The sequence below is a fragment of the Vulpes vulpes genome, chromosome 6 (genome assembly GCF_048418805.1).
Source record: "Vulpes vulpes isolate BD-2025 chromosome 6, VulVul3, whole genome shotgun sequence".
Taxonomy (NCBI): Eukaryota; Metazoa; Chordata; class Mammalia; order Carnivora; family Canidae; genus Vulpes; species Vulpes vulpes.
The window spans coordinates 16,390,995-16,417,996 of NC_132785.1; the positions used below are offsets into that span (position 1 = coordinate 16,390,995).

General features: G+C 33.0%; 1 protein-coding gene across 14 annotated transcripts in view; it reads left to right on the top strand.

Annotated features, from left to right (window-relative positions):
• The window catches only part of TDRD3 (tudor domain containing 3), a 160,902-nt gene that overhangs the window by 53,834 nt on the left and 80,066 nt on the right, over positions 1 to 27,002 (top strand). For 10 of the 14 annotated variants that reach the window (XR_012001997.1, XR_012001996.1, XR_012001995.1 and 7 more), the window contains exons 2-5: positions 1,924 to 2,008; positions 7,606 to 7,671; positions 21,013 to 21,173; positions 26,269 to 26,410. Coding sequence is in view for 10 of the 14 variants with exons in the window: in XM_072760662.1 (XP_072616763.1) it covers positions 1,924 to 2,008; positions 7,606 to 7,671; positions 21,013 to 21,173; positions 26,269 to 26,410 (454 nt within the window). In the remaining 4 variants the exon portion in view is untranslated. Of the gene's footprint in view, positions 1 to 1,923; positions 2,009 to 7,605; positions 9,438 to 21,012; positions 21,174 to 26,268; positions 26,411 to 27,002 lie in introns of all 14 variants that reach the window. The other 4 variants (XM_072760670.1, XM_072760668.1, XM_072760666.1 and 1 more) reach the window with 1 other exon arrangement.

The following is a 27,002-nucleotide window of genomic DNA, read 5'->3' on the forward strand; positions in this document are numbered from 1 at the left end:
CCCATTTTCCAGCCAGAATATTCCAGGTTATTACATCTAGAATGTACTTTACCCTTTTTACTTTTACGTTGTTGCTCATACTGTTCCCTTTTATGCACTCTTTCCCATCCCATAGCCACTTTGAGCCCCTGTAATGTTTCATTTATAATTATTTTGGCCTTGCGTGCTAACTATTTATGTATTTATTGTGTTGTGCTGTAGAGGCAGTGAACTCCTTGAAGGCAGGTGTTTAATTTTCATCATTTTACTAATCCTATTACTGACTCATATAATACTTTTCACACAAATAGGGACTTAATATTTCTAGAACTGAATTTCTAAGATGATTAATGACATATAGTCAGTGGCAAAGAACAATGAAAATTTAACAGCATAATAAGGAAATTAACAGCCATTTTGAATTAAAGCAGTGTTTTAGATGTCCATGCTGACTGTAGACATTTGTATTCCCCCGTCATTTATGTACTGTTATTACTGTCTCCCCTCCATTCATTCTTACTGACTCATCTACGTACTTAACACTTCTACTTTTTCTCTGTAACCCAGTTAATTACTTGACTTCATTCATCCCTGTTGTTTAGCACTGCCATGATCTGAAACTCATTCTTGCTTTCATTTGTATACTTTCTTGACTTTTATCTCCTTGATCTTGTTCTTAGGCTTATCACCTTTAATCTCTTATTTTTCTTTTGCATTCTTCAATTTATTTTTCTTTTTCACCTGCCCTTTAGCTTTTGAGAGATTATTCATTCTATGTTTTGTAAGGCACATGCTCTTTGGTTGCTGTCTCTAGGTAGAGTTTGCATTGACAAGTGTCTTAGAATCATTCATATTGGGGATGGATGGTGGAATTGCTGGCCATCAGGAATGAGCTTGAGTTAGTTAGTTCTGACTAACACTCCTGTATCCTTTTTTGAGGGAAAATGTCTGCAGCGGCAGTGCTGGCACCAGCACTTTGGTTAAAGGAGTTGATACTGATTATGAAAGATGTGAGATGTGGGTGCCCGACTGGCTCAGTCAGTAGAGTGTGTGATCTCGGGGCCATGAGTTCGAGCTCCATATTGGGTATAGAAATTATTTAAAAATAAAATATTAAAAAATATAAAAATAAAAGATGTGGGATGTTAATGGGCATTTGGACAGGTAGACTTTGGGGGGATGGGGGGGGACACATGAATTCTAGAATTTATCAAAGAATTTTAAAATGCCTGCACTGGGTATGAATGAATGGGTAGAGAGGATTCTCCATCTAGATTCAATAATCTTTTTACTCTTGAATTAATTATTGTCTGCAACAGATGTGTGATTGGTTTAGACTAGATAAAAGATCAAAAGTTAAGAGAATGAGTGAAAAAACTGAAGAGAGAACAGGAACAGTAAAAGATACAAAGTGCCTATCTTCATGCCACTTTAAGTCTGTAACATTTACTAACACATTCTCCGGAATGTTATGTCTAAAAAAGGGGACTTGAGAAGATAACATGAGAAAGTAGCAGACAGAGGAAGTTGTCAGGGATTAAGTTTAAATCTATGTTGTTTTTAGTTCTGTTTTTATAGCACATCCCAAGTCTCTAAGAACTTCTGTATTAACAAATATTTCAGTCAGATATTATATTTGTATAATAGTAAGAGTAGCTCATACATTCATTAAGAGGCATTTTGATATTTAAACAGCTTTTCTTAGAAAGCATACTGACAATTTTATTGACACAATATCTCTTTAAGAATACAAAAGAGGGAAAATATGCATTTCCTATTCTGTTCTATCACAGATAGTAAATAAGGAATATCCAGGGCTTTTTCTTTAGTATTTATAGTAGTAGAATTCTATAGTACAGAATGAAATTGCATGTTGACTTAAGAATATAATTTTGGTTAATTTTGATTTTAGAAAATATTAAGCCATTTATTTTATTTTAACAGGTATCTTTCAGATGAAGGCATTGAAGCTTGCACAAGTTCTCCTGACAAAGTCAATATAAATGACATCATCCTGATTGCTCTCAATGTAGGTTTTGTTTATTAACTTATAAACATTTTAAACCTAGAGGCTTTCATGAAAAACGTCTTATAGAATTAACTGGATTTTAAGATAAGTAATATGGAGAACATCTTTTGTTTTTATAGTATATATTTAAGTTGCAGTGATGTTTGTTGAATTTGGTGATCTCATATCAGCCCAATTTTTAGAAATACATGTTTCTTATAAGATCTATCATACAGAATGCAATGAAAAAGGAAAATACAGAATTAAAATTCCCATTTCCCCCCATTGATCAGTTATGGAATTTTATAACATTTACAGTAGATAGCAGAAAATACTAATCATATTTATCAAAACAAATCATTAACATAGGAACTCTAGCTAGGTTATAGCTTTTTGACAATTCTGTTGTTTCAAACTAACATTTACTGTTGATAAAAGTAATGTATATTGTAGAACATTTTAAAAAACAAAAAATTAAAGCCATCCATAATTACAGTTATGTTATATATATATTTCTTTCCAATCTCTCTCCCTCCATTTATCTCTATAGCTGTATCTTTTCCATAATTGGGATTGGTTTTTGGATTTTTTTTGAAGTTACTAAAATTGTTTGACATTTGGGCGTAAGTAAATGAATATTATTTTTTCTTTTTTTAAATTTTATTTATTTATTTATTTATTTATTTATTTATTTATTTATTTATTTGAATATTCTTTTTTCAACCTTGTAGTTACCCCAGTGGGTATTTTTTCATATGATCTTTATAATAATCTATTAAATTTATAATTTAATCTATTAAATTTATACATTATGATAGTCAACAAAATTCATAAGAGAATTACTTATTCTCTTGACAGATAATCATATGACAGATCCATCATATCACTGCAAAATAGGTATAACATGAAGCATTAAATGGTAGCAACTGATAAGAACATTTAAAAATAAAATATAACTGTGTATAACTTTTTCTTTAAAAATTACTTTAAGGGGGATCCCTGGGTGGCTCAGCTGTTTAGCGCCACCTTCCACCCAGGGTGTGATCCTGGAGACCCAGGCTCGAGTACCACATTGGGCTCCTGGCAGGGAGCCTGCTTTTCCCTCTGCCTGTGTCTCTGCCTCTCTCTCTCTCTCTTTGTGTCTCTCATGAATAAATAAATAAAATCTTTAAAAATAATAAAAATAATTAAAAAATAAAAATTAATTTGTACACAATTAAATGGATTTAAACAGATAAAATTTGTTTCGAATTGTCATTTTTTTCAGCTTCTTTGAATTTTATTCAGTAAAACTAACAAGATCATTTTTTGTTTCTGAACTAAGGATGTAGGTTTTTAGTAAAAGACTATCCAATTTTTTAAAGTAAGTTTTAGAAATTATGCATGTTGTCTATGACTACAAATGCAAATATTTCCTATATACTTTAACTTTTTTTGACTTGCACTCTAATAATTGAATTCTGCTTTTGAAAAGTATTTAAAGAATGCTATTCATTTAAAAAAATTCTAAAGATGATGAAAAGATTTTATGACAATCTTTTGCTCTTTTTATTTTTCTTATTTATATACTTCGGTAAATAGCAATGAGCTATGTGTAATTTGGGTGTGAAACTTTAAATAAAATAAGATGAAGTATTTGTTGTATATATGTAAGGGGTACTTGATGACCATTATTTTATGAATTATTTGTCTTTATAGTTTTCCCTGAAATATATGGAGGAATACTCAAGCTATCAGGTCATATGATAGGAAAAATAAATATTTTTAATTAGGATGAAGTCTACACCAGATAATCTACTTTTCAAGCTTATCACCTTTAAATAAAGTCAGATATTTGTAGTACTTTTGTTGAAGTTTTTTTTTTTTTTTTTGAAGTGTTGAGTGATTAGGGAGTAATAGTCACTAGTTGAAAAAGACTTGTATTATTGGTTCTTATTATATATAACTTATTACATATTGGGAGAATACTGTATGCATAAGCTTTCTTGTGTCCCCCTCGTCCCGTGCAGGACACACTGAACCTGTTCCCTTTATCCAGCAATGAAAAGCAATAATATATGTACAAGTTTTCCCTGTTATCCAAAAGTAGAGCATTCCTGGGGCACCTGGGTGGCTCAGTTGGTTGAACAACCAACTCTTCATTTCAGCTCTGGGCATGGAGCCTGCCTAAGATTCTCTTTCTGCCTCTCCCTCTATCCCTCCACCCCTAGCCCTCCAGCTCACATACACGTGCTCTCTCTCTCTCCCTCAAAAAGAAAGGAAGGAAGGAAGCAATGAAGGGAGGGAGGGAGGGAGGGAGGAAGGGAGGAAGGGTAAGGCATTCCTGTGAAATCTTTTGTAAGCCAAAAGGATATAAAGTGAAGAAGTAATTACCATTAATTTACATGGAAAGATTTTAGAGCATTCCCAAACCCAAAATGTAACCTCTCTTCGGATTTTTGGATACCTTAGGGCATATCTTGCTAAAGTATGCACAAAATAAATCAAGAGAAAGCACAGATGTGCACAACACAGTTCAAAGCTATTATAGTTTGATGCTGAGATGCTGAGGCTAGTTCCTGGGGAGGAAGCTTGGCAGTGCCCCTCTCACTGTTTGGGATGCACTCTGTTTCTATAAAAGCTCATTGTGACACAAACACTCAATACTATTTTTGCCTTTTTCCTTTTCCTATAAAATGAAAATCTTCAAATTTCTTTCAGTTAGCAAAAACTCGTGCAGGTCTCTTGTAAAAGCAGAATGGCATAATGTGAACTTTCAAACAGCAACGGTAACTGTACAGTGTTTCTCCCCAGGGAAATCCACTAGAGACTAGCACCCAAGGCAATTATTGGTCTGCTTATGAAGGTACTCTCCACCTAGATGAAACAGTTTTAAGACTCCTCCCCCAGAAAGTAGGTGTTCACCATAAATTACATTGTTTATTCAAATAGTCTAGTTAGTGAACCACATTTCCAGTTAGGAAATAGTTCGAGTACAAAGTTCCCAGATGCCAGCCTAGGGCCAACCTAATAAAAGCAGGCCCTACTAAAAAGAGCAGCCTCAGAGCTGCTGTCTAACTCATTTCTGAATAGACTTTTTTGTTGCAAAGAAGAGTTCTTAATTTTTTACTCTGGTTAAGTGGGGAATAAGAATATTAAAAAATGACAGCATGCAGTTTTGGGTTCAAATACCTGAATTATTCAGAAGTAAATTAAATAATAGCTCAGTCTTAAATTGCTGACTACCATGTATTAGTAAACATGTAAAAACAGATTTTTTTAAAATTCCTTTTAAGATTCTGTTTGATATAAAATGATTTGCCAAATAGAGACTCCATTGAACTTACTTGAACAAATAGGAATCTTTTGTATGTATGTACACATGTGTGTGTATTTATACATTAAATATTCCTCCTGTGTAATTTTTTATGTCCAATATAAATGTATTTTTGGACCCAGTTTTACTGATAATCCCTATATAATAACATCTGAATCATAAAATTGCCTTTTCAGTACTTATAAATTGACTTTGATTGTAAGACATTTAAAGATCTGGTGGGTAATCTTGCTAAAAGAAGAATAAAATAGTATTCATTATATGTGCATATAGCACTTTAAAAGTTATGTAAACTTTGAATATATTGTCTCCTTTTAGCCTGATAACAACTTTATGAGATAGGATTGGTGATATTTTTTCCGTTTTGTAGAGGAATGAATTAGCTGGATTTAGAGAATTTGTAGCAGCGTCCATGGTTCTATTAGTTAACTGCAGTTTGTAATGATGCAAAGTTTATGATTTTAGTGTAATATTATTCCTACTTACATCAATGCCTCATTTTAGTTTAAGTTAAATTTCATAATTATTGCTAGAAACCAGAAATGAGGGACCATAGTATATCATAAAATTTGTATCTATTCTGTTTCTCATACATATTTAAATATTTTAGCCTTTGATTTCAAACCAATGCCTGTATTTTTATGAACTGTTAGTTGTATTACTAAGTTGATGATTATTCATGTTCAGATGGTAACAAAATATGTGTGCCTTAAATTCACTTTTAAAATAAACATGATAGCTAACATTCATCAAGTGCTTACTCTGCAGTTCGTTGTACTAAGTGGGCGGTGCATATTTAAACACCCACTAAGTGGTTGTTTATGCATATCAACATTAGGATTAAAACAAACAATATAGGGAAAGTTAATATAAAAAAAATTTTTTTCCCTGTCTGTTACTCAGTATTTTCAAAGTGAAAAGTCTACATGCAACTAGAGGCATGCTTTATAATTCTTTCACTCTGTTATTGGATGGAGGCTGCAAAGACAATAAAACTAATACATTGTTAGACAACTGTTTGGATTTGGGGCTTAGTTTGTCTGGCAGTACTATTTGGTGAGTTTTAGCTTAGGAGTGACCCTTGCATTCCATTGAGAAGTAAAATACAAATCATGGTAGTAAAAGACTGGAAAGATCTGTGGGAATTATATAATTTATATGCTCATTTCTTAAGCTGACCACATACTGATTATTTCATGTTAGAGGACATTCTATTATTGTAGGTGATCAAAGCAGACTATCCTACTTTATGTCTTCATTTTATGTCACAGTAATTTTAATCATCTGGTGTTTTCCCCTTAACTCTAACATGAATTTCTGTCTTACACTCTATGTGATTAAATGTACTCTAAGCCTATTTTCTTTTATTTTGCTCATGAGGAGATGAAGAACTACTGTTATTATATTTTAAGGAATAACAGAACAATATAAATTTAGTTACCTAACCTCACACTCTCAGTCATCAAGATAATTTTTTGGCTTAAATAATTAGGCCTTCTTCATGAGTAATGATAATTTTCCTGTGAGTGATTTTCTTATTGTTCCTTTTTGTTTTTACCTCCTTAAAGAGGACAATATCCTTAAAAGTTCTGCTTTTTTGTAAACTGTATAGTTGAAATTTTGTTTTTACATCAGAAATGCTGTAACTTTGTGTTAGTCCTTATGTTTTCCTTTGGTTTGCTGAGAAATATGTTCTTCTGCACTTTCATATAGTTAATCATTTGTTCACTAACTTTGATTTCTATAATTTAAGCAAATAATATTAATTTTTACTACAATAAAGTCTTTCTATTCTTGCTGTTGCAATGTATTGTTCTCTAGGATATTTGTATGTATATGTAGCTTTGTTATGGGTATCACAATCAATAGAATAATGTGTTTTCATGGCTCTTCATATGAATCTTATGTAGGATTCAGTTATCAAATTTTTTTCTTTATTTAAAATGAGTCATTTGGTTTGGGATTGAAGCATTTATATTTTTAGTAAGACTACAGTTTATATAAAATCAAGCATTAGGTTTTAATAAAGAAGATTTAGTAAGTTAAGTTATCAAAAGGAATATCACCAGAATTAAGGCCTTTAACATTACTATTCAACTTACCAGTGTACTTTAAACAACATATGTATGGGACTATGTTACTTGAAAAAGTTGATTATACGTACAGATCTCATAATCAGCTAAAAGATACTGATTTAAATTCTACAAACCTTAAGTAATTTCATCTTTTGTTTATGAGTAAGATTAGATTTAGATTTATTTTTCTCTATAATTATATTTTAATAATAATATTTTTATTTTAGACAGACTTAAGAACAATTGGCAAGAAATTCCTCCCCAGTGACATCAATGGTGGAAAGGTAGAAAAGGTAAAGAAAAACATTAACTTCCTAAATTATGCTAACTACAATAAATATGAACATTTACTAACTGACTAGAATTATTTTTTGTCAATAAAGATTGCAACTGCAAAATATTTAGAAGTGAATAGGTCATAGTTATCCTTATAGTAACTTTCTATACAAATGGAAAATTATTGACTTGAACTTTTAAACTTTGGTGACTTTTCAACATTTAAAAAAAATGTTGGTTTAAGGAATTATAATTATGGCACACTTACATGTGAGACTTACCAGATATTGCTGGAGTACAGGATAGTAGTACCTTTTTGTACCTTTTAATTTTAGTTACCTATTTCCATGTTTATTTCATGAACTTATTTAAATAAAATTGTAAGATTGTGAGAGGATATTAGGACCAATATGTCAAAGCTGTGGATTTGGTTATTGCTTTCATTTTGGACCACATATATATATTAGTGTGTACTATATATAATATGGTAATATGTGAATTTATATGCCATATATATTAGATAATTTCAAAATATATTTTCATATTATCAATTTTTTCAGTGATCTTTTTAAAATCCAGGGATATAATTTTTATATACCAACTACTCAGACTTACTTCTTATTTATTTCAATTTCTTTTTATTTGAAGATACATGTAAATTGTGTCAGCCAAGAAATTTATGTGCTATTAGTCACTTTATGAAGTATTAAAGAACATCATTATATGTAATTTAAATACATACTTTCAATGTGTATGTTTTGTGATTGGATACTCTTACCATTTTAACACACCGCTATTTAAAATAGTTATTAGATATTTTAAATTTTAGATAATTGTAAAAGGTCTATAATGTAACAACGTTAATTACATTTTCTAAATATTAATGTTTATATAAATGATGGTAATTATTTAGTTGGAAAGAACCATAAGAAAATTTCTAATCTATTCTTGTTTTTGAGACAGATACTCAGAACAGAGGTTCTATAAACTCCTCAGCAGTTCATTTTAATGTTTGAAAACACTTTGTGTCAGCAAACTTTAAGTATATTGTAATCTAAATTTCTTATGCTACCACTTAAAGTTCATAATGTCTTCTTTATCTTCCCTTAGGGGAAATGGCGAACATCTGTTTACTTTCCCTTGGGAATAATTCATCATATACTTGAAGACTTGTAAATGTCATTGCCACAGGTTTCTTTTTGCGAAAGCTAGTTATCTTGATTCCTTTGTTTATTCTGTCTCAAACTTTTCAATCAGCTTCATTGTTCTCAGAGTTTTTTCCAGTTTCTGTACCTCTCTTTCTTCAGTTGTGGTAGTAGTTCTCAGACTTCACTATACACCAGAATCACCATGAAGCTTGAATAAAACACAGATTGCCAGCCCTTCCCCTAGTACCCCCTGATTTCCCCAGTTTCTGATTCCACTGAACTGAGACAGAGTCCAAAAATTTCTATTTTAGACAAGTTTCCATGGGATGTTGATTCTGGTGTTCTGGGAAGCATACTTAGCAACCTTCTGGATTATAGAACCCAGATTCGGCAGCATTCTTGGATAGTTCTGATGAATGCAACTTCTTTACAGGAAAAGTGACTAACATCAAAGCAGTAATCCTCCTTGGAAGTAGATTAAAGTTGTATGGAGAGTTCTGAGAGAGACCAAAAGTAAATGCTCACGTGGTGTGTATCATTATTATTATATTTACTAAGTCTTGGATAATACCATTTTTAGCATTTGGGAATTTGAGAGTGGAAACGAAGAATGGAGAGCCAATTTGATCTGTCAGGTAAGAAAGATTGTAGGTCTGTGGTTAGAAGACAGTTAATCCTGGATACATTGAATTTCCATCTTTTTTGTTCTTAGACAAATCTGGAGCCTTCAGAAAGGCACTGTCATCTGGAGTTTGAGACTGAAGTCTTAGTAATTGCTTTATCATTGTTAATTTGGGAGAAAGTAGAATAGCAAAAAATGCAAGTAACTTAATAGTTAATGAATATAGTAGTTTCGTTCAGGTTCTTTTCTCTTTCCTTTCATTCTCTTAGCATTATTTTGCAGTTCCTGTATTTTCTCCCTAAGGTTGCCCATGACCTTAATGCAAAGAAAGGTTTCAGATAAATTTTTAAAATGCTAAAGGGGAATGTGGTACCTGGGTTTCAGTTATTTGAGCATCCGACTCTTGATCTCAGTGCATGTCTTGGTCTCAGGATCGTGAGTTCAACCCCCACTCTCAGGTACTTAAAAAAAAAGAAAAGAAAAAAGAAATGCTGAGGGGGAAGAAGATTGTTTTCTCCAGGCTTCCACGCCTAAGCCAGGTCTTCCCACAGGCAGGGGGAAGTTTGAGTTTTAGACCATAAAGATTGTGAGAGTAGAAGGAAGTGTGGTGGGGAAACAAACCATCTTTTGCAACTTCTTTTCTGAGTGTTTCAAGACAGGCTTTATATATCTTAGGTATTACAAGGTCTTGGAACCTCATGGCTTTTAAGCAAAAAATCATGGAACAAAGTCATGACAAAAAAGTAAAACTATTCTTTCTACAATACTGTTTAGTATTTTTCATATTTTTTAAGTTTAATATGTTGCAGTAGTCATTTCCATAGCTTAAGTCTCTGAACCAAAGTATAGAATTATAAAATATAGGTTAATGTAAAAATACTTTACCAGTCCAGCTATGTGACGACCTTATTCATTGCTGTGGAACCCTAAAAACCAAAGGCTTTCAGATCTGTATTTATTTTTCCCTTCTAAGGTTTAAAAATGAGAGGTTGTGTATGTTTTTTTTTAAATATCAAACTGATTAAAAAAAACAAAAAAAAACATCAAACTGATTAAAGACCTAATTTTACAAATGGAAAGGACGGGCTCAAAGCTTTAGCAGTACCAATATCAACCACAAGATGGCTTCACTGCCTTAAAATTCAAAGTGAATGCCCTTTCACCATCAGTCTAGAAAATTAGATGTTTTTGAAAAGAAAAATAATTGAAAAAAGTTTTAAGTTTTAATTTAAATAAAATTTTATCATGTTTTATGTATGTTAATTTATTCTGTGGTAAATAATACAATTTGTCAGTGTTCCTTCTGGTGGGCTATTAAAATTAAACATGCACTTTTATTTTTCAGAATAATGGATTACTCTGAAATATTGATTCTACTATGCTTTATTTATAAGTGTTTATTGGCAAATATTAATAGAACTTCTGTGGGGTTTAAAAACAACTGTACAAAACAATATATATTAAACAAATACTCTTGATAATTGAAAAACAAACTGTTCACCTTACTTTTTTTTTTTTTTTTTTTTTTTAACTCTCCTAGAGAACAAAATGCAAAAGAGGTGAAGAATAAAGGTGTGGAAATAGGCAAATGGTACACTAGCAGAAGGGTTACTTTTGACTGGAAGTTCCACAGTGTTTTCTCATATTTCATTTGCTGTAATTGTTCTGAATGATTGAATAAGAGAAATTATGTTCTGTGCTGTACTTTGATGTATAAATTGATGCTTTTTACAGGGGATCTCAAGTTTGGGAGAACCTATTCAAGACTATGTCTGTTTCTCAATAGACTTTTATAATACCCTGTTTTTAAAATTTCTAAGGAGTAGAAACTTTTAGATCTTCTAGTAAAGGTACTACCATATTTATGATTCAGAATGTTTTTCTTTTTACTGTGACTAATTTTTTTTTTTTTTTTACATTTACACTCTCACTGTATGTGAATATCACTTGAGAAATTTGAGATAGGGATGAGGGACTACTTTTGCAAAGCTTTTTTTTTTTTTTTCAGCATCCTAAGTGAATTTGACTTAATTTTCTCTTGATCTTTTTTGTGCAAGCTTTTTTTAAATAATTTTTATTCTTATTTTTTGTTTTCTCCTAAAGTTTTATTTTTGAAGTAGTGTCTACATTTTACATTTTATATGACTCTAATGACATGTTTTCAAGAGTCTTTCAAAAAATGAGCCTTTTAGCAAGTGATGAATTAATGATTCTATAACTGAAAACTAATTTATTATTAGGTAATCCTTTATCAATACATAGGTCCTATCTGTTGTTTTTTTTTTAATTGAATTTGCCAACATATAGTATAACACCTAGCGCTCATTGCATCATGTCCATCACCCAGTTATCCTATTCCCTCTCCCACCTTGCCTTCTGCAACCCTTTTTTTGTTTCCCAGAGTTAGGAGTCTCTCATGGCTTATCTTCCTCTCTCATTTTCCGGCACTCAGTTTCCACTCTTTTCCTTATGGTCCTTTCACTATTTCTATATTCCACATATGAGTGAAACCATATGATAATTGTCTTTCTCTGATTGACTGTGCAAGCTTCTAACTTCTCTAGAAAAACCCTGATTTCCAGCAAATTCTTCTTTTTCTCCCCTTCCCCTCCCCCTCTTTACTGAAAATCGACTCTGCTAGATCCTGTGTTAAGCAATTTATATGCATTTATCTATGTGGCCTTCAGAAAAACACTGAAAATAAATATGATTACTACTCTCTTTTTTTACTGCAGAGATGAAGGAACTGTAACTTTCTTAAAATTTCTCTTTGCTGCCAGGCAAACTGCTATTTATTCTGAAAATCCCCATTCATATGCTACTTCTCTCCTAATTTTCTTGACCTCTTTTGGGCAGAATTAATTTTTAAGCATCAATATTTCCATTGCCCTTTATACCTATATATGCTTTTGCTATGTAACAAATTTTGTCATATTTTAGAATGTGTAATAGAAAGACATCAGACTTTGGTGTAAGATCAAATCTAAATCCTAATTCTTCCTCTTAGTAGCTGAATGACCTCTGGCAGAGTATATTACCATCTGCTCTCAGTTTTCTCAGTTAAGATCCACAAGTGATTCTATCACACTTTATAGATCTAGAGGTAAATTAAGTAAATTATTATAAAGACAAAGGAAATACTGTATTTGTCAAGCAGTTTCAAATCCATATTTGTGCTAATAAGTTCAAGGGATGCAGCAAATCAACAAGACAGCCCCTGCCTTGTTGGAGCACATAATCTAATGAGAGATCAAGAAACTTATAGTGTTCATATAGTGAAACAAATATTATGTCAGAAGTACTTGTGATGAAGGGACAGCCATCTCAGCTTGGTAAGGTGGGGAGGTTGCTTTTCCTGCTAGACTATTAGTTTTTAGAGATGTGCTTCTCAATGAGGTAATAGTGGGTAGATCCCACTTGGGGACATATTTAAAATCTTAGGAGAGTGTATGTGTGTGTAGGTATATATATACACATACCCACACACACATATTCAGCATTATTATGTCTATTTGGAAAATTACAAGAAATTTTAAAAACCTACTTTATTGTACAAACTATAAGAAATAGAGCTTGACAAAATCTTGACTGATAATAATACACGGAAGATAAGTACAGTGGACATTTGTGATTCCTAGAACCAGAGTTCTCTTCCTATGTGTATGGGAATGTAGTGGAGAAGTCATGTGGTGGAGAAGAAAATGCTGGATGCATTTTTCCCAGCCTCCTTTGCAGCAATGCCATGCATATGTACCGCAGCTCTGCTAGTCAGCTGTAGCTGCTATTGACTTGGGCTAGTCACTTAAATAAGCAGGAACTGTGGTGAATGCTCTCTGCTAGTAGTAGAAGCTACAGCAAGATTGAGTTTATAGGGTATTAGTAGTCAAGGGCCTGTGAGACTGATGGTACAAGATGTACAGCTAGACACTTGCAGTGTGCTGGATCCAGCTTGTTACAGCTCCTGAATGCTAATTGTCAGCATGTCTTCCTAGTTTAGAGTTAGTAACTTATTGGTAATTGAAATCAGCCATGGAAGTTGACATGCTACAAATATTAAGGCTTCTTCTCTCCTCTCCCCATCTAAGAACTGTTTTACCAACACACCACGGCCATCAAACCAGTTCCATGGTTTGATTATGAGTGTTTTTTCCTCACTGTGTAGGTGGCAGTTCTAGTTCTAATTCTCCTAACACCTCTGTGAACTACCTAATGTCTTTAATTTCAAAATATCATGTAAACGATTTTAATGTAATATTTGAGACATACAAATTTATATGTTTTAAAGCTTAATAATGAAGTGAGTACCTGTGAAGCCTAGGCTTGATATAAGAACTAGAACATTACAATACTACTCTGCCTATCTCCATGTCTGGCTCTTCCCTCCTCCCACACCAAAACATGATTGCTGTGAATTTAGAGTTTAACTTTACTTTTAAAACTATTTTACATACATAGTTATTTCTAAACAATACGTAGTTTTGTTTTGAAGTTTTAAAAATGTTCACACATTGCCTGCTGTAATTTGCTTTTTCATTTAGGGTTCTATATCTAATAGGTGTGCATGTGGCATATACCTATTATTAATTTGTTTTCTCTTTCATATAATATTAAACTGTTTAAATATACCTCAGTTTACTTACTCATTCTCCTACTAATGGATATTTTGAGTGCTTTTCTTTTTCTTTTGTTTTTATAATAGATGCGCTATTTCTAGGAATAAATTTGTATATGTTTCCTGATGCATTTTGTAAGAGTTTCTCTGGGGAAATAGCCAGGGATTGAATTGTTACATGCTAGAGCTAAGCCAGTGTTCAACTTTATAAGATTATGCCAAATTATTTTTCAAAGTAGTTGTACCGAATTTATATCACCTTCAGTAGTACATGCGAGGTACCATTGATCTATATCATTTGTGGCACTTGAAATGGTCATGTTTTTCTAATCTTGTGGTTGTAAGATATGTTATTCTTCTTTAGGCTATTCTGTCCCTGCCCATCCTCACACACATATAAATTTTAGAATCAAATGATCAAGTTTCTAAAAATTTGTTGGAGTTTTGATTGAAATTGCAATGGATTTACAGGACAGCTTAAAGACCGTTGATATGCTTATGATATCATATTTACCAGTGAAATGCTTATAAGCTGCCTCTATGAAGAGAAGAAAAAAGCTCTGATATGTAGCATTTCCTACCTTTTGTAGCAAAAATATTACTACATGGCTGACTATAAGCTACACCATGAAATCATTGATGCTGGAATTGGAAAGAAATGTGTACAGTAGGTTCTTGTGAACTGGTATGAGCTGCCTCTAGCACATTTCTAGATATATCTCTTCATTTATTTGGTTTTCCCATAGTTTTATAATTTATTAAAGGCATATAGGTCTTGTATCTTTTGTAAGCTTTATTCCTGGAGTATTTTATTTTTATTGCTATAAATGGTGTTTTAAAAAAATTACTAGTTTTTCTCTCTGGTAACTGTATATTGATCTTAAATTCTTCTACCTTTTACTTATTATTCTTAATGTTATATCTATAGTCTTTTATGTTTTCTTTATTAATTTGCTTTTTGTTGACATTTCGCATGAGTGGAATCATACCATATGTACTGTCTTGTATCTGGCTTCTTTAACTTAGTGTAATGTTTTTGAGGTTAATGTGTCAGTAGTTTGTTTCTGTTTATTGCTGAAGTAGTATTCCATTGTATGGATATACCACTTTTTCTTTTCATTCACTAATTGGTAGGCATTTAGGCTGCTCTGCATAGTTCTCTTTTACTTTTCCACTGCTGATGAAAGTATGTTGATATTTTTATTAATATTCTCTCTTAAATCACTGATTGGCATCTTTACTCTCTCCTCCTTGATTGGTTCTACTCAGTATCAGTTTCATTAGTTTTTGCAAAGAACCAGCACAAGTCTTTGCTTATTATTTTGTAGTCTACTTTTGATAATTCTAAACTCTCTAGACCTTAGAGACTTACATTAAATTTTTTTTTAATTTATGATTCTCATGCTTTGTGGCTTCTTTGTGAGTCTCTTGATGTTTTCTTGTGCTTTGATCTTTCTTGATCATTCTATATGGGAATCATGGGCACCTGAATCAGCAGTGCTTTGTTCAAAAAGGATACGTGGAGCTAGTGGGGATGCTACTAACTTACACTGAGTTGAGGGTTTGGCTAAGATCATTTTTGTTACTTTTACACTAGCCCAAAGTCAAGGCTCTCTCAATTGTAGTGTTGTTACTGCCAGAAGCACACATAGATCTTCTCTGGAGGAAATGTCCACCAAATTGAGATTTAGCATAGATGCTTGAATGGATGATGTGAGGAATGCTCTGAAATTTCTAACATTGTATAGATAGTTGTCTTTCATTCTAGTTTTTTTTTTGAGTCTGATATTATCCTTATAATGGTACAGGGTGTGACAAATGATACTTTTTTTTCCTGTGATCTTTTCCTGCCCTATCCTCATGTTTGTTAAAATTTTCTTAAAATGATATTGAGTTGTTTTGACAGACAAAGAAGTAGGAAAAGAAAGAGAGCATCATAAATGCTGTCCTTCAGGCTTTTAAAGTAGCTAAAGCAGGACCACTGTTTCTTCTTCCAAGATAGCTTTCTGGAATCATTTGTCCTGTTGGCTTGGATCCTAAGATAGAGATGTGAATAGTCTAATCAAAAACTTCTCTAGATATAAGTGAATGAAGAAATGAACCCCGGGAAATCTTAATGAAGCCACTGGAAATGCTTTGAAAATAGTGATAAAGAATGAAATGAATTATGATTTTAAGTAAGAAGACTGGAGGATGAAACTTTTTATTCTGTTAATTTTAACCCACTTTGCAATAATATTGGAAAATTGATCAGAATTTAATCAGACTCATAGATTCTTTCATAATTAATATATTTGTAGGTCCTGTGTCTAAGTTTGATGGAGAATCTGTGCTTATGATGTTAGGTATCAATGGTGGAAATTTATTTCTCAAGGAAATTGATAAGATTATTTAAAAATGGCTACCAGATATTTCACAGTAAAATCATAGACTGTCTAAATTTAGATGATTTCTAGAGTCCTAAAGAAAAAAATCTCAGTTTTCCAGGTGTGATCATACTATAGACAACTAGTTCCATGTCATTCAGCCATCTCCATGTCATTGGAGAGTCTGATTAATAAACAGGAGTGTTACTTAATATCAATAAAGTAATAAACTAATAGAGCCATTTAAATCTGGTATTCCAAATCAGTTTATATGACTGCTTAGGAGTTCACACGAGAGAGGTGTCCATCGTCCTAAGCAGAAGAAGGAATGAAGCCTGCATGAATTGTTTTGGCCTCAGATAATATTTCTGGCAGATATTTGGTATCATTTATTATGATGAGGAATCTTTACCTGGAGAGACAATAATGAATTTTTTTTACCTATTTAAACTTTTTACAGTAATTTCTTTTACTTGTCCCCTATTACTCATGCAAAAAAGAAAATCAGACATTAAAGAAATGTTAGGCAGAGTGCCTAGGTGGCTCATTCGGTTAAGTCTAACTTGATATTGGTTCAAGTCATAATTTCACGGTCATGAGATAGACCCCTAAATCAAGATCCACACTGGGCGTGGAGCCTGCTTAAGATTCTCTCTTTCCCTTTGGCTCCCTCCCCAAAGAAGGAGAAATTTTGAGTAAAGATTAATCTTTGTTTTTCATTATTTAAAATTTATATTTTTTTTAGTTTGGGGTTGCTGTTGACACTAGTTGGACACAGATTTTGAGGTTAATTCACATTCAGTATTGTGAATGCCTTTAGATTATTTTATTTATTATTTTTTAATGATTTATTTATTTTAGAGAGAGAGAGAGAGGGAATGCATGAGTAGGGGCACAGACAGAGGGAGAGGGAGAGGGGAAATCAGATTCCCTGCTGAGCGTGGAGCTCAAACCCTGGCTCCATCTCATGACCCTGAGATCATGACCTGAGCCAAAATTGAGTCTCGGATGCTCAATCAATTGAACTACCCAAGTGCCCCATCTTTAGATGATTTTAGATTTAGAGTGTAAAGTTAGGATTTATAATCTTAGAACTGTAGCATTTTATTCTACAAATTGTGTTTTACTTAGATCCCATACCTCTGTATTTCTTTTCTACAGAGTATAATAAACTGAATTTTGTGAACATAATAATAGAAATATCATTATATATGTGGGCTTACAGAACATTTCTGAATTGTGGGATCACTAATATTAAGGCCTGATGATTCACACTGAGAAGTGACTATGACAAGATTGTATAATTTAGGAGTTTCTAAGAAGAACCTAATAAACAGTACCTCCTTTTCCACTTTGCTTTTGAATCAATTGAGAAGTAAAGTGTGGGAGATGTGGGCCAAAATATCAACTTTATCATGAATGAAAATTTCTTTGAAGGATGTGGTTTAGTGGGAGAGCCAAATGGACCCACTGAACCACAGGCCAGGTAGACACACATACACTCCTTTGTGGTCGTGTCAGTCCCGTGCAGAACCTGAGTAAGTAGTTCATACCTCAGGGATCCTAGCTAGATCTCAGGAAGAAGAAGGGTGATGCTGAGCTCAGTGTATACAATATATTCTTCCCAATCAGATAGGTCATTCCATGAGTGGGTGTATTAGTTTCCCAAGGTTTCTGTAACAAATTACTGCAAACTCAGTGGCAAACTCAGTGGCATGAAACATGGAAATGTATTCTCTCACAGTTCTGTAGGCCAGAAGTCTAAAATCGATGTATCAGCAAGTTTGGTTCCTCTTGGGGGCTCTTAGGGAAAATCTGTTTTATGGCTCTCTCCTAGTTTCTGGTAGCTGTGGGCAGTCTTTGACATTCTTGCCTTGTAGATGTGAAACTCCAATTTTTGCCCCCATCTCCACATGGCCTCTCTAGCCTGCATCTCTCTGTGTTTATTTATACTGTGTGTTTATTTCCCTTTATCTTACAAGTTCACTCATCATTGGATTTCTATCCCATCCTAATTCAGGATGATCTCATCTTTAGATCCTAACCTCAGTTATGTATGCAAAGTCCCTTTTCCCAAATAAGGTTACTTTACAGGTTCCAGATAGATGTATCTTTTTGAGGGGTCACTATTCCATCCACTAAAAGGGCTAGAGAGACCAGGAGTTGGAGTAATTAAGTAAGTGAACTTGTTGCTTATTAGGAAATATTAGGAGCCAGGGGCAGGTGTTATTTCCTAGCATTCTCTAGCTTTTGTTCCTATGGTCAGCTAGGATGTAGGAGATCAACAAAATGGTTGTATTCCTACCCTGTGTTTTTGTCATCGATATTATCTTCAATTTATGTTTCTTTGGTAGAAACTTAAAGCTACTTGTCTATTTTATGACCATTAATTGTTAAAACTAGGTAATATATTCTATATATCCATTTAACTGCACACAAATAAAAGGCAGTTTATTACAACACATTGGAAGCGGGCAGCCCGGGTGGCTCAGCGGTTTAGTGCCGCCTTCAGCCCAGGGTATGATCCTGGAGACCCGGGATCGAGTCCCAAGTCGGGCTCCCTGCATGAAGCCTGCTTCTCCCTCTGCCTGTGTCTCTGCCTCTCCCTCTGTGTCTCTTATGAGTAAATAAATAAAATCTTTAAACACACACACACACACACACACACACACACATTGGAAGCAAATAAAATCATAAAAGTGTCCTGTCAACCCTCATGGGTTGTAGAACTCCCCAATTCCATAAAGATACATTGTGATCTGTATGTCAAATGACTGAGTTAGGATGCCCTTCTCATGCTGGATAAGAAATACTAGGAAAGTTTAATTTATTTATCAGGAATTAAACAGAAGCAAGAGTTTCCCTCTCATGGTTCAATGGATGTACTCTCCTTAGGATGCTTGAGTCTCACTTTGGAACACATGGATTTAGATAATCAATTGTCTAATAGAACTTTTTGTAGTGATATAGATAATTTATATCTGTGTTGTCCAGATACAGAACATTTGAAATATGAAATTTGGCTAATGTTACTCAAGAGTTGAATTTTAAATTTAATTTAATTTTAATTAATTTAAATATAAATTTAATAGTTGCATATGGTTGGTGGATCATATTGAACCCTGCAAGCTGAATATTCATCCATGTTGAAAATAAAGAGAATGATAAACATAATAACTATAACCTTCCAGTGGTTTCATTTAAATGTCCTTGGATCACCTGGGTGGCTCCGTGGTTTAAGCGGTTTAAGTAACCGAGTCTGCTTTGCCTCAGGGTGTGATCCTGGAGTTCTGGGATCAAGTCCCCCATCAGGCTCCCTGCAGGGAGCTTGCTTCTCTCTCTGTCTATGTCTCTGCCTCTCTCTTTCTGTGTCTCTCATGAATAAATAAATAAAAATCTTAAAAATAATAATAATAACTTAAATGTCCTTATTTTAAGGGAATTACAAAGCAAAAGAAATAGTTCATCCTGAATTAGCAGCTTATCTATATTTGTTAAAGGTTCTGACTTGTTTTATCTTGGAATTTTTTTTGTAACTGAATTTTAGGTGGAGATTTTAGTCTCTTTTTTCTAATTATATTCTTTAGGACTAAATTTATAACAAAATTATTCCTTTATAGGCAAAATATTGGTAAATATGCAGTAGCAGATTTGTTAACTTGGGACATGCTCACTCAAGAGATTAAGTGTAAATGTCAATCATTTTACATTTTTCTTTGCTGAAAATATAAATTACATTCATGTGCACAGAAAAATTTTATTTAGGACTGTGTCACAGAAAAATAGCCCTTTTCTACCTTTGTAGGTATGATACTACTTAGAGATAAAATATTTTATAATGTGAAAAATATCACTTTATGTTATTTTTCAGCCATGTAAGCAGATCTTACCAGCATTTCCCAATTATATCATAGATATTTTGTTATATAAAAATTTTAATAGCTGGTTAGTCCATCATTTTAATTTTTGTCTTTGATTGAAATGTGGCTGGAGAGAGTGTTTCTTTTCCTTAGTGCCAGGCATGTAGTACAGCATTAGATTTAAATTTACTTGAAAAGATAATGTGAAAATAAATCAAGTACAGCTCACACTTCTTGAACTTTATATGGTTTAAATTTTGGAGTATTGTATTCTTCATTAATACCAGAAGAGGGTGTACTTTAAACTTGATGTTTTTAAACAGGAAACATTCCTTCCAACTGGTGCTGTAAAGTTGATGTACCTTAAAAAATTACCGAGTTCTTTAATTCCAGATTGCCCCTTAATGTACATGGAGAAGATGGGGAGGGCATGTATGTGAATAATTTAGAGCATATAACACTAAAAACATCTATTAATATACCTTTAATCCAAAAATATAACTTTGTTTTCTTCAACTTTTCCCATTACTTTATGAAAATGCATTCAGAATTAATGAATTCAGGACATGCTTTAGAAGTTTTATCTTTAAATCCCCCCAAACTCTGACGTATGTTACATAATTTCATTTTTTACCTTATTTAATTGAAATTATTATAAATCACAAAGTATGACGATTAAGAGAGAAACACAATAAATGAAAAACAAAGCCATGGCTGGAAAGTAATATTTATTCCCTTGTGTTTTGACAGCTTGAAGGTCCATGTGTTTTGCAAATTCAGAAAATTCGCAATGTTGCTGCACCAAAGGACAATGAAGAATCTCAGGCTGCACCGAGAATGCTGCGTTTGCAGATGACTGATGGGCACATAAGTTGCACAGCTGTGGAATTTAGTTATATGTCAAAAATAAGGTGATTGACACTTTATTTTGTATATTTGTTACAGAGTGTGAAGGTGCTATTCAAAATGAATTTTACGAATTTTAGAAAGAACTGTTAAGTGCATGTTACAATTTTTCAGAAGAAATTAAAGAGTTTATATTTCTACTTTATCTGTATAGGAAAATAAGAATGGGATTACTCTTTCCTTAAATGTTAATTATTAAAAAAAAAATCCAAGATGTTTTTGTATGAAAAGTAATCATTTCTGTTTTTTCAATACATTTTAGGTCACTCAAAAATTTCCCAAACAAACACATTCTCTGAATATGTTACAATTTCTTCTTTGACAGCTATGTCTATCACATAGAAAAGTTTTATAGACAAATGAGTTTTCTTAGGAAATGAAACCAGAGATATCACTCCACTTTCTTAGAGGACAAGGAACTCCCTAACAATTTTCTGAATTCTTCTTTTGACTATTTTTATAAGAAGTTTTTATTTTTATTTGCATAAATTTGATGTGTAACATTGCATAAGTTTAAATTTATAGCATTGTACTTTGATACCCTTATATATTATGATCCCTAATGTAACAGTATTTATCACATTATAAATAGTACAGTACCGTCATTGTGTTTATTATACTGTATATTAGATCTCTATGGTTTATATACTGCTCATTATAAAGTTGTGCCCTTAAACACCTTTAATCTCATCCCTCTACACCATTCCATGGTATCCACCGTTTTATTCTCTTCTTACAGGTTTAATTTATTTGGATTCCACATATAAATGATATCATATAGTCTTTATCTAAATTATCTTGCTTAGCATAATGTGTTTAAGGTCCATTCATGTTGTTGCAAATGGCAGGATATTTTCCTTTCTCATGCTGAATAATATTCCATTGTGTATATGTATCATATCTTTTTTTTAAATCTATTCATTCGAGTTGTTTCCATATCTTGGTTACTGTGAATAATGTTGCAGTAAACAGGGAAGTGTGTGTTTCTGGTCAGAATCCTGTTTTCATTTCCTTTGGTATACACTCAGAAGTAGAATTGCTGGATTATATGGTAGGTCTATTTTTAATTTTTTGAGGAATCTTCATATTGTTTTCCATAGTGGTTGGGCCAGTTTACATTTCCACCAAGAACGTATTAATTCCCTTTTCACTACATCCTCACCAACATGTTATCTTTTGTGTTCTTAATGATAACCATTCTTAGAGGTGTGAGGTGATAGCTCATGTGCTTTTAATTTGCATTTCCCTGATGAGTAGTAATGTTAGACAGCTTTCACCTTCCTTTTGATCATTTTGCAGTTCTCTTTGGAAAAATGTCTGTTTAGTTCTTCTCATTTTTAAATCGGACTGTTTTTTGTTAGGTTCACCGAGTTCTTTATTTCTTTTGGATATTAAATAACCCCTTATCCAAAATATGATTTGCAAAAACTATTTTCCATTCTGTGCATTGTCTCTTTATTTTTTGTGTGGTACAGAAGCTTTTGAGTTTGATGTAGTCCCATTTGTTGATTTTTGTTTTGTTGTTATATTCTTGGTGTCATGTCCAAAAAACCATTGCCAAGACCAATACTGATAAGCTTCTTCCCTATGTCTTATTCTAGGAGCTTTAGGGTAGCAGGTTTTATACGTAAGTCCTTGATCCATTTCAAGTTAATTTTTGTGAGTATTGGGAGACAGGTCCAACTTCACTCTTCTGTATGTGTTTTTATGAGAGGCTTTTAGAGTCATTCCTGTTGGAATGGAAAAAAGCAATGAGAAGGAAAGAGAAATGTTCCCTTTTTCCTCAGTGCCCCCATTGTTCAGTTTGAGCAATTTTCCAAGGTGGGAATTTTCACTGGACATTTGTAATGTCGTTTTATATTTCTTACATGTGCTGCTCTGGGTCCTTTGAGCTTTTTCACTTAATGTAAACTCCTAGACTGTATTTCTCTCCTAAGTGAGCATTTAACAAGTGTTTAGCATCCACTGTGTTCCAGCCCTTTTATCCAGTGCTGGAGGTACAAAGGTAAAAAACAAACAAACAAAAAAAAAACAGTGTAGATTTTGCCCCCAAGTAACTCTCTGCTAATGAGGGAGGCAGATAGGTATACAAATTATGATGAATGTATCAACTAAAAGAATTAGGAGTCTAGAAAATTAACTACTAGGAGGAGGCTAGAATGAGACCTAAAATATGAATAGGTGTTTTGAGAAAGGTGAGAGGTGGAATAGCACATGCAGAGACAGAGTCCTGAAAACATCTGATTGAAAAGTTCCATTTGGAAGGGCTTAGGTGATTTGAGATGGTGGTATATAGGAAGAAATGTGGTAGGTTGAGGCGTTCTATGACATGCTCAATAGTTTTCCTTTTTTTTTTTTTTTTCTTCCTTCAACCTGTTATGTGCCTCTGGTAAAGGAATTTCCTTCCGTAGAAGATAGGTTTGTCTAAAATACTGACTTTCATATACAAAGCAGGTTTTGTTGATTTTGTGATTATGTTGTCTTTTTTTTTTTTTTTTTTAAATAGGCTGCATGCCCACCATGGAGCAGAGTGTGAGGCTTGAACTCAAAATCCTGAGATCAAGACCTGAGCTGAGATCAGGAGTCAGATGCTTAACCAACTAAGCCACCCAGGTGTCCCTGTTGCCTTTTAGAAGAATAGAAAGGTTTCTACTTTTGTGGTGAAAGACTCCCTCTCCTCCTTTGGCAAATTCAGTCAGACTCCCTACAAAGGAGTTCACAAATGACTCAAAGACTTGGCATGTAATAGCCCTTTCTCTGATTTTACTGCTGTGTATTTCTCTGAGCTAAATGAAAACACAAGATCGTCTACAAAGGAGGATCCCTTGTGTTGTTCACTGGCTTCTTTTGTTGAGTTTATTGCAGTTTGACAATTGAAAAAAAAAAACACTGCTTGCTCATTGACTTATCATTGAAGTAGCATGTCTGCTTTTGTTGCTGTAAAAGCAACAGCCTGCAGAACTGTTCTTACTTGTGAACATTTGGGAGACTTTTATCTTAGTTGGTGTTTGTCTTAGAAGCAAAGTAAGATTGGTTAGTGGTTATTTTAGAAGCAAAGTAGAATAACTCACTGGAGAGGATACGGCAGGCCCTGGTACGAACTGTGTTGCCTTCAGTGGACACTGCATTTCTCTGTGGTGCTTTTTTCAACTCTTCTGTCCTACTTCTCAAGTGGCTTCAACTTTTAACACCTTCTTCTCATTGTTTTTGTGTTTGTCTGGTTATAGCTTTTTAAAAATTGCATTGAATAGAAAGTAGAGGCACTTTGGGGTGCCAATAAAAGTAGTAATTATATCAAAATATGCTCTCTGAATAAAAGTTAGCTAGGGCCCTGAAGGTGATGTATTAAAAATTATATTAAAATTTTAGTACCTATTTATCCTTTTGTGGGAATAGAACTATCATTTAATTTGGAGAGTAGGACTTTTTATCAATTATCCTAATGAAGTTGTAAGCACATCTTCAAATAACTTGGCAACTTTTTCCTCTTAACCTATTAGGGAGAGGTTTGAGAAAGGTACAGTCATTTTATACAAAATTAGTTTATCATTTGTTTTCAGATTAGCTTTTAGTTTTAAAGTTATATTATCACAACTTAAATGTCCCTGTAATTTGCATGTTTTTAAAGTTCTTATGTAGTTTCTTTTATTGCTAATTTATGTTTCTACATTTTCATTGTTTTTTCTAATTTTACCAATTTGTAAGAAATTGTTGGCTAAAAATGATTTTGAAGAATAAGTTTTATGTAAATGATACAATTCAGTTATGATAGTACTTTCTTTAAAGAGTATAGTATCCTATACTTTATTTTAATCCCTAAATGTTGATATAAAAATCTGGATCTGCTAATTGCCTGAAATTGGGAAAAACTTCACTTAGTGTAACCATATTCAAGTATTGCTGATACTGAAGTCTGATAAATCTTGTCTTAGTTATTTACTACCACAGAGCTTTCTCCTTAAGGGTTAGGTTAGGCAAGGCTATTCATAACCATTTGTTCTGTAAGTTACATGGGATGGCAAAGCTTGGGATCCTCAGAATAGTTTTCACCAGGTAATGTCTTACTCTCTATGAGATCTTTGAGACTTTAAAAACAAGTGTATTCTATTTCTTCTTGTTAATAACTGCTTTACAACCATCTTTCTTCAAAATAGACCAATGATATCACCACTTGCACTGATTTTGCTGTTGCATATATCAGCACATGGTGAATATCCTGAGGTTTAAAAATGTGAACAACGTGAAGCCATTTCAGCCTGATTTCCTAATTTGTCCTAAGTGTTTGAGAATATCTTTTCTCCTATTTAGAGTACTTTATCCCTTGCTGCGTGTGCACAGAGATGGGGCAGGACTCTGTGCTTTTACTTTAGAATAAATATCAGTAATGAAATGGATTCCTTCCCATGTTTATTTTACCAAACAGTGAGTAGAAGGATAAATATTTTGTCTCTGGTTTTTGTAAAAGGGGTCATGGGTTAACATTTGCCCTAAATCTGATAATATTTAGTTGCTTATAACAGACAGGTTCTTTTAAAATTAATAAACTTTAAAGTAAATAATTCTCTTTTGATCTTTAACCAGATAATTAACAAAAAAGAGCATGGGTCTGTATGGATTATGGTAGCTCAAATAGATATAAAATTTCTAGGATTATTACTGGTCAGATATCTTTTTTCTGTACTGAAATTTAATTTTGCACATAGAGTATCTTTGCCATGCATAGTCAAAGCTCAGAGGAAAACATGACAGATATTCCATTTGCACAGCATGGCATAGTTGAGAAGGTACTTTTCTATCTCTTATTCTACTTAGTACAAATTTGTGAGATATGATTTTTATTGTCCACATTTTTTTTTTAATGGAGAAACTGAAACTCATTTGTCAGTAAGATAAAATGTGATAGCCTTGTACCTGGTCTTCTGACCTCTTCCGTGGTGATTTATTCACAATATATAGCCAATCTCCTCTGAAAAAAAAAATTTTTTTGTAGGAGTGTGTTTTGAAAAACTTGACTAGGTTGAGGACTGAATTCCAGTTGGGGGAGGGAGCTTCAGTGTGTTTTAACTTTTTTTTTTTTTTTTTCCTTTTTCTTTGCTTTAGCCTGAACACACCACCTGGAACTAAAGTGAAGCTCTCAGGCATTGTGGATATAAAAAATGGATTCCTGCTCTTGAATGACTCTAACACCACAGTTCTTGGCGGTGAAGTAGAACATCTTATTGAGAAATGGGAATTACAAAGAGTAAGTGTAAACTAAGAAAAATGGCTTGAACTTTTAAAAAAACTATATTCCTTTTATTGCATTCTATGTTTTAAGGAAATATTCCCATAATGAACAGTAAAACCAGTCTTTTGTGTCAGAGTTGAATCAAATGGAACACAGTGATCTTTACAGAAAACTACCTACCTTTGTTTAAGTATATTGTTTTGAGCAGATGTTATTTTTCAGTATTTGCTATATTTTATTACATATTTTAAAAAGTAATTCTTTACTGACAAGTTTTCAAAACTCCCAAGACACCAGTTATAAACTGTGTATAATGTATCTGTGTATAATTCTGCAAAAAAATAGTGCTTGTGAACATATATGAATATATGTCTATTTGTCCTATGTACAACCACACATACATACAACTGAAAGCAATTAGTATGTATAGAATTTCACAATAGCAAAGAGGTTTTTTTTTTTTTTTTTTAACATTTTATTTATTTATTCATTGGGGAGAGAGAGAGAGAGAGAGGCAGAGACACAGAAGGAGAAGTAGGCTCCATGCAGGGAGCCCGATGTGGGACTTGATCCCAGGACTCCAGGATCAGGCCCTGGGCTGCAGGCA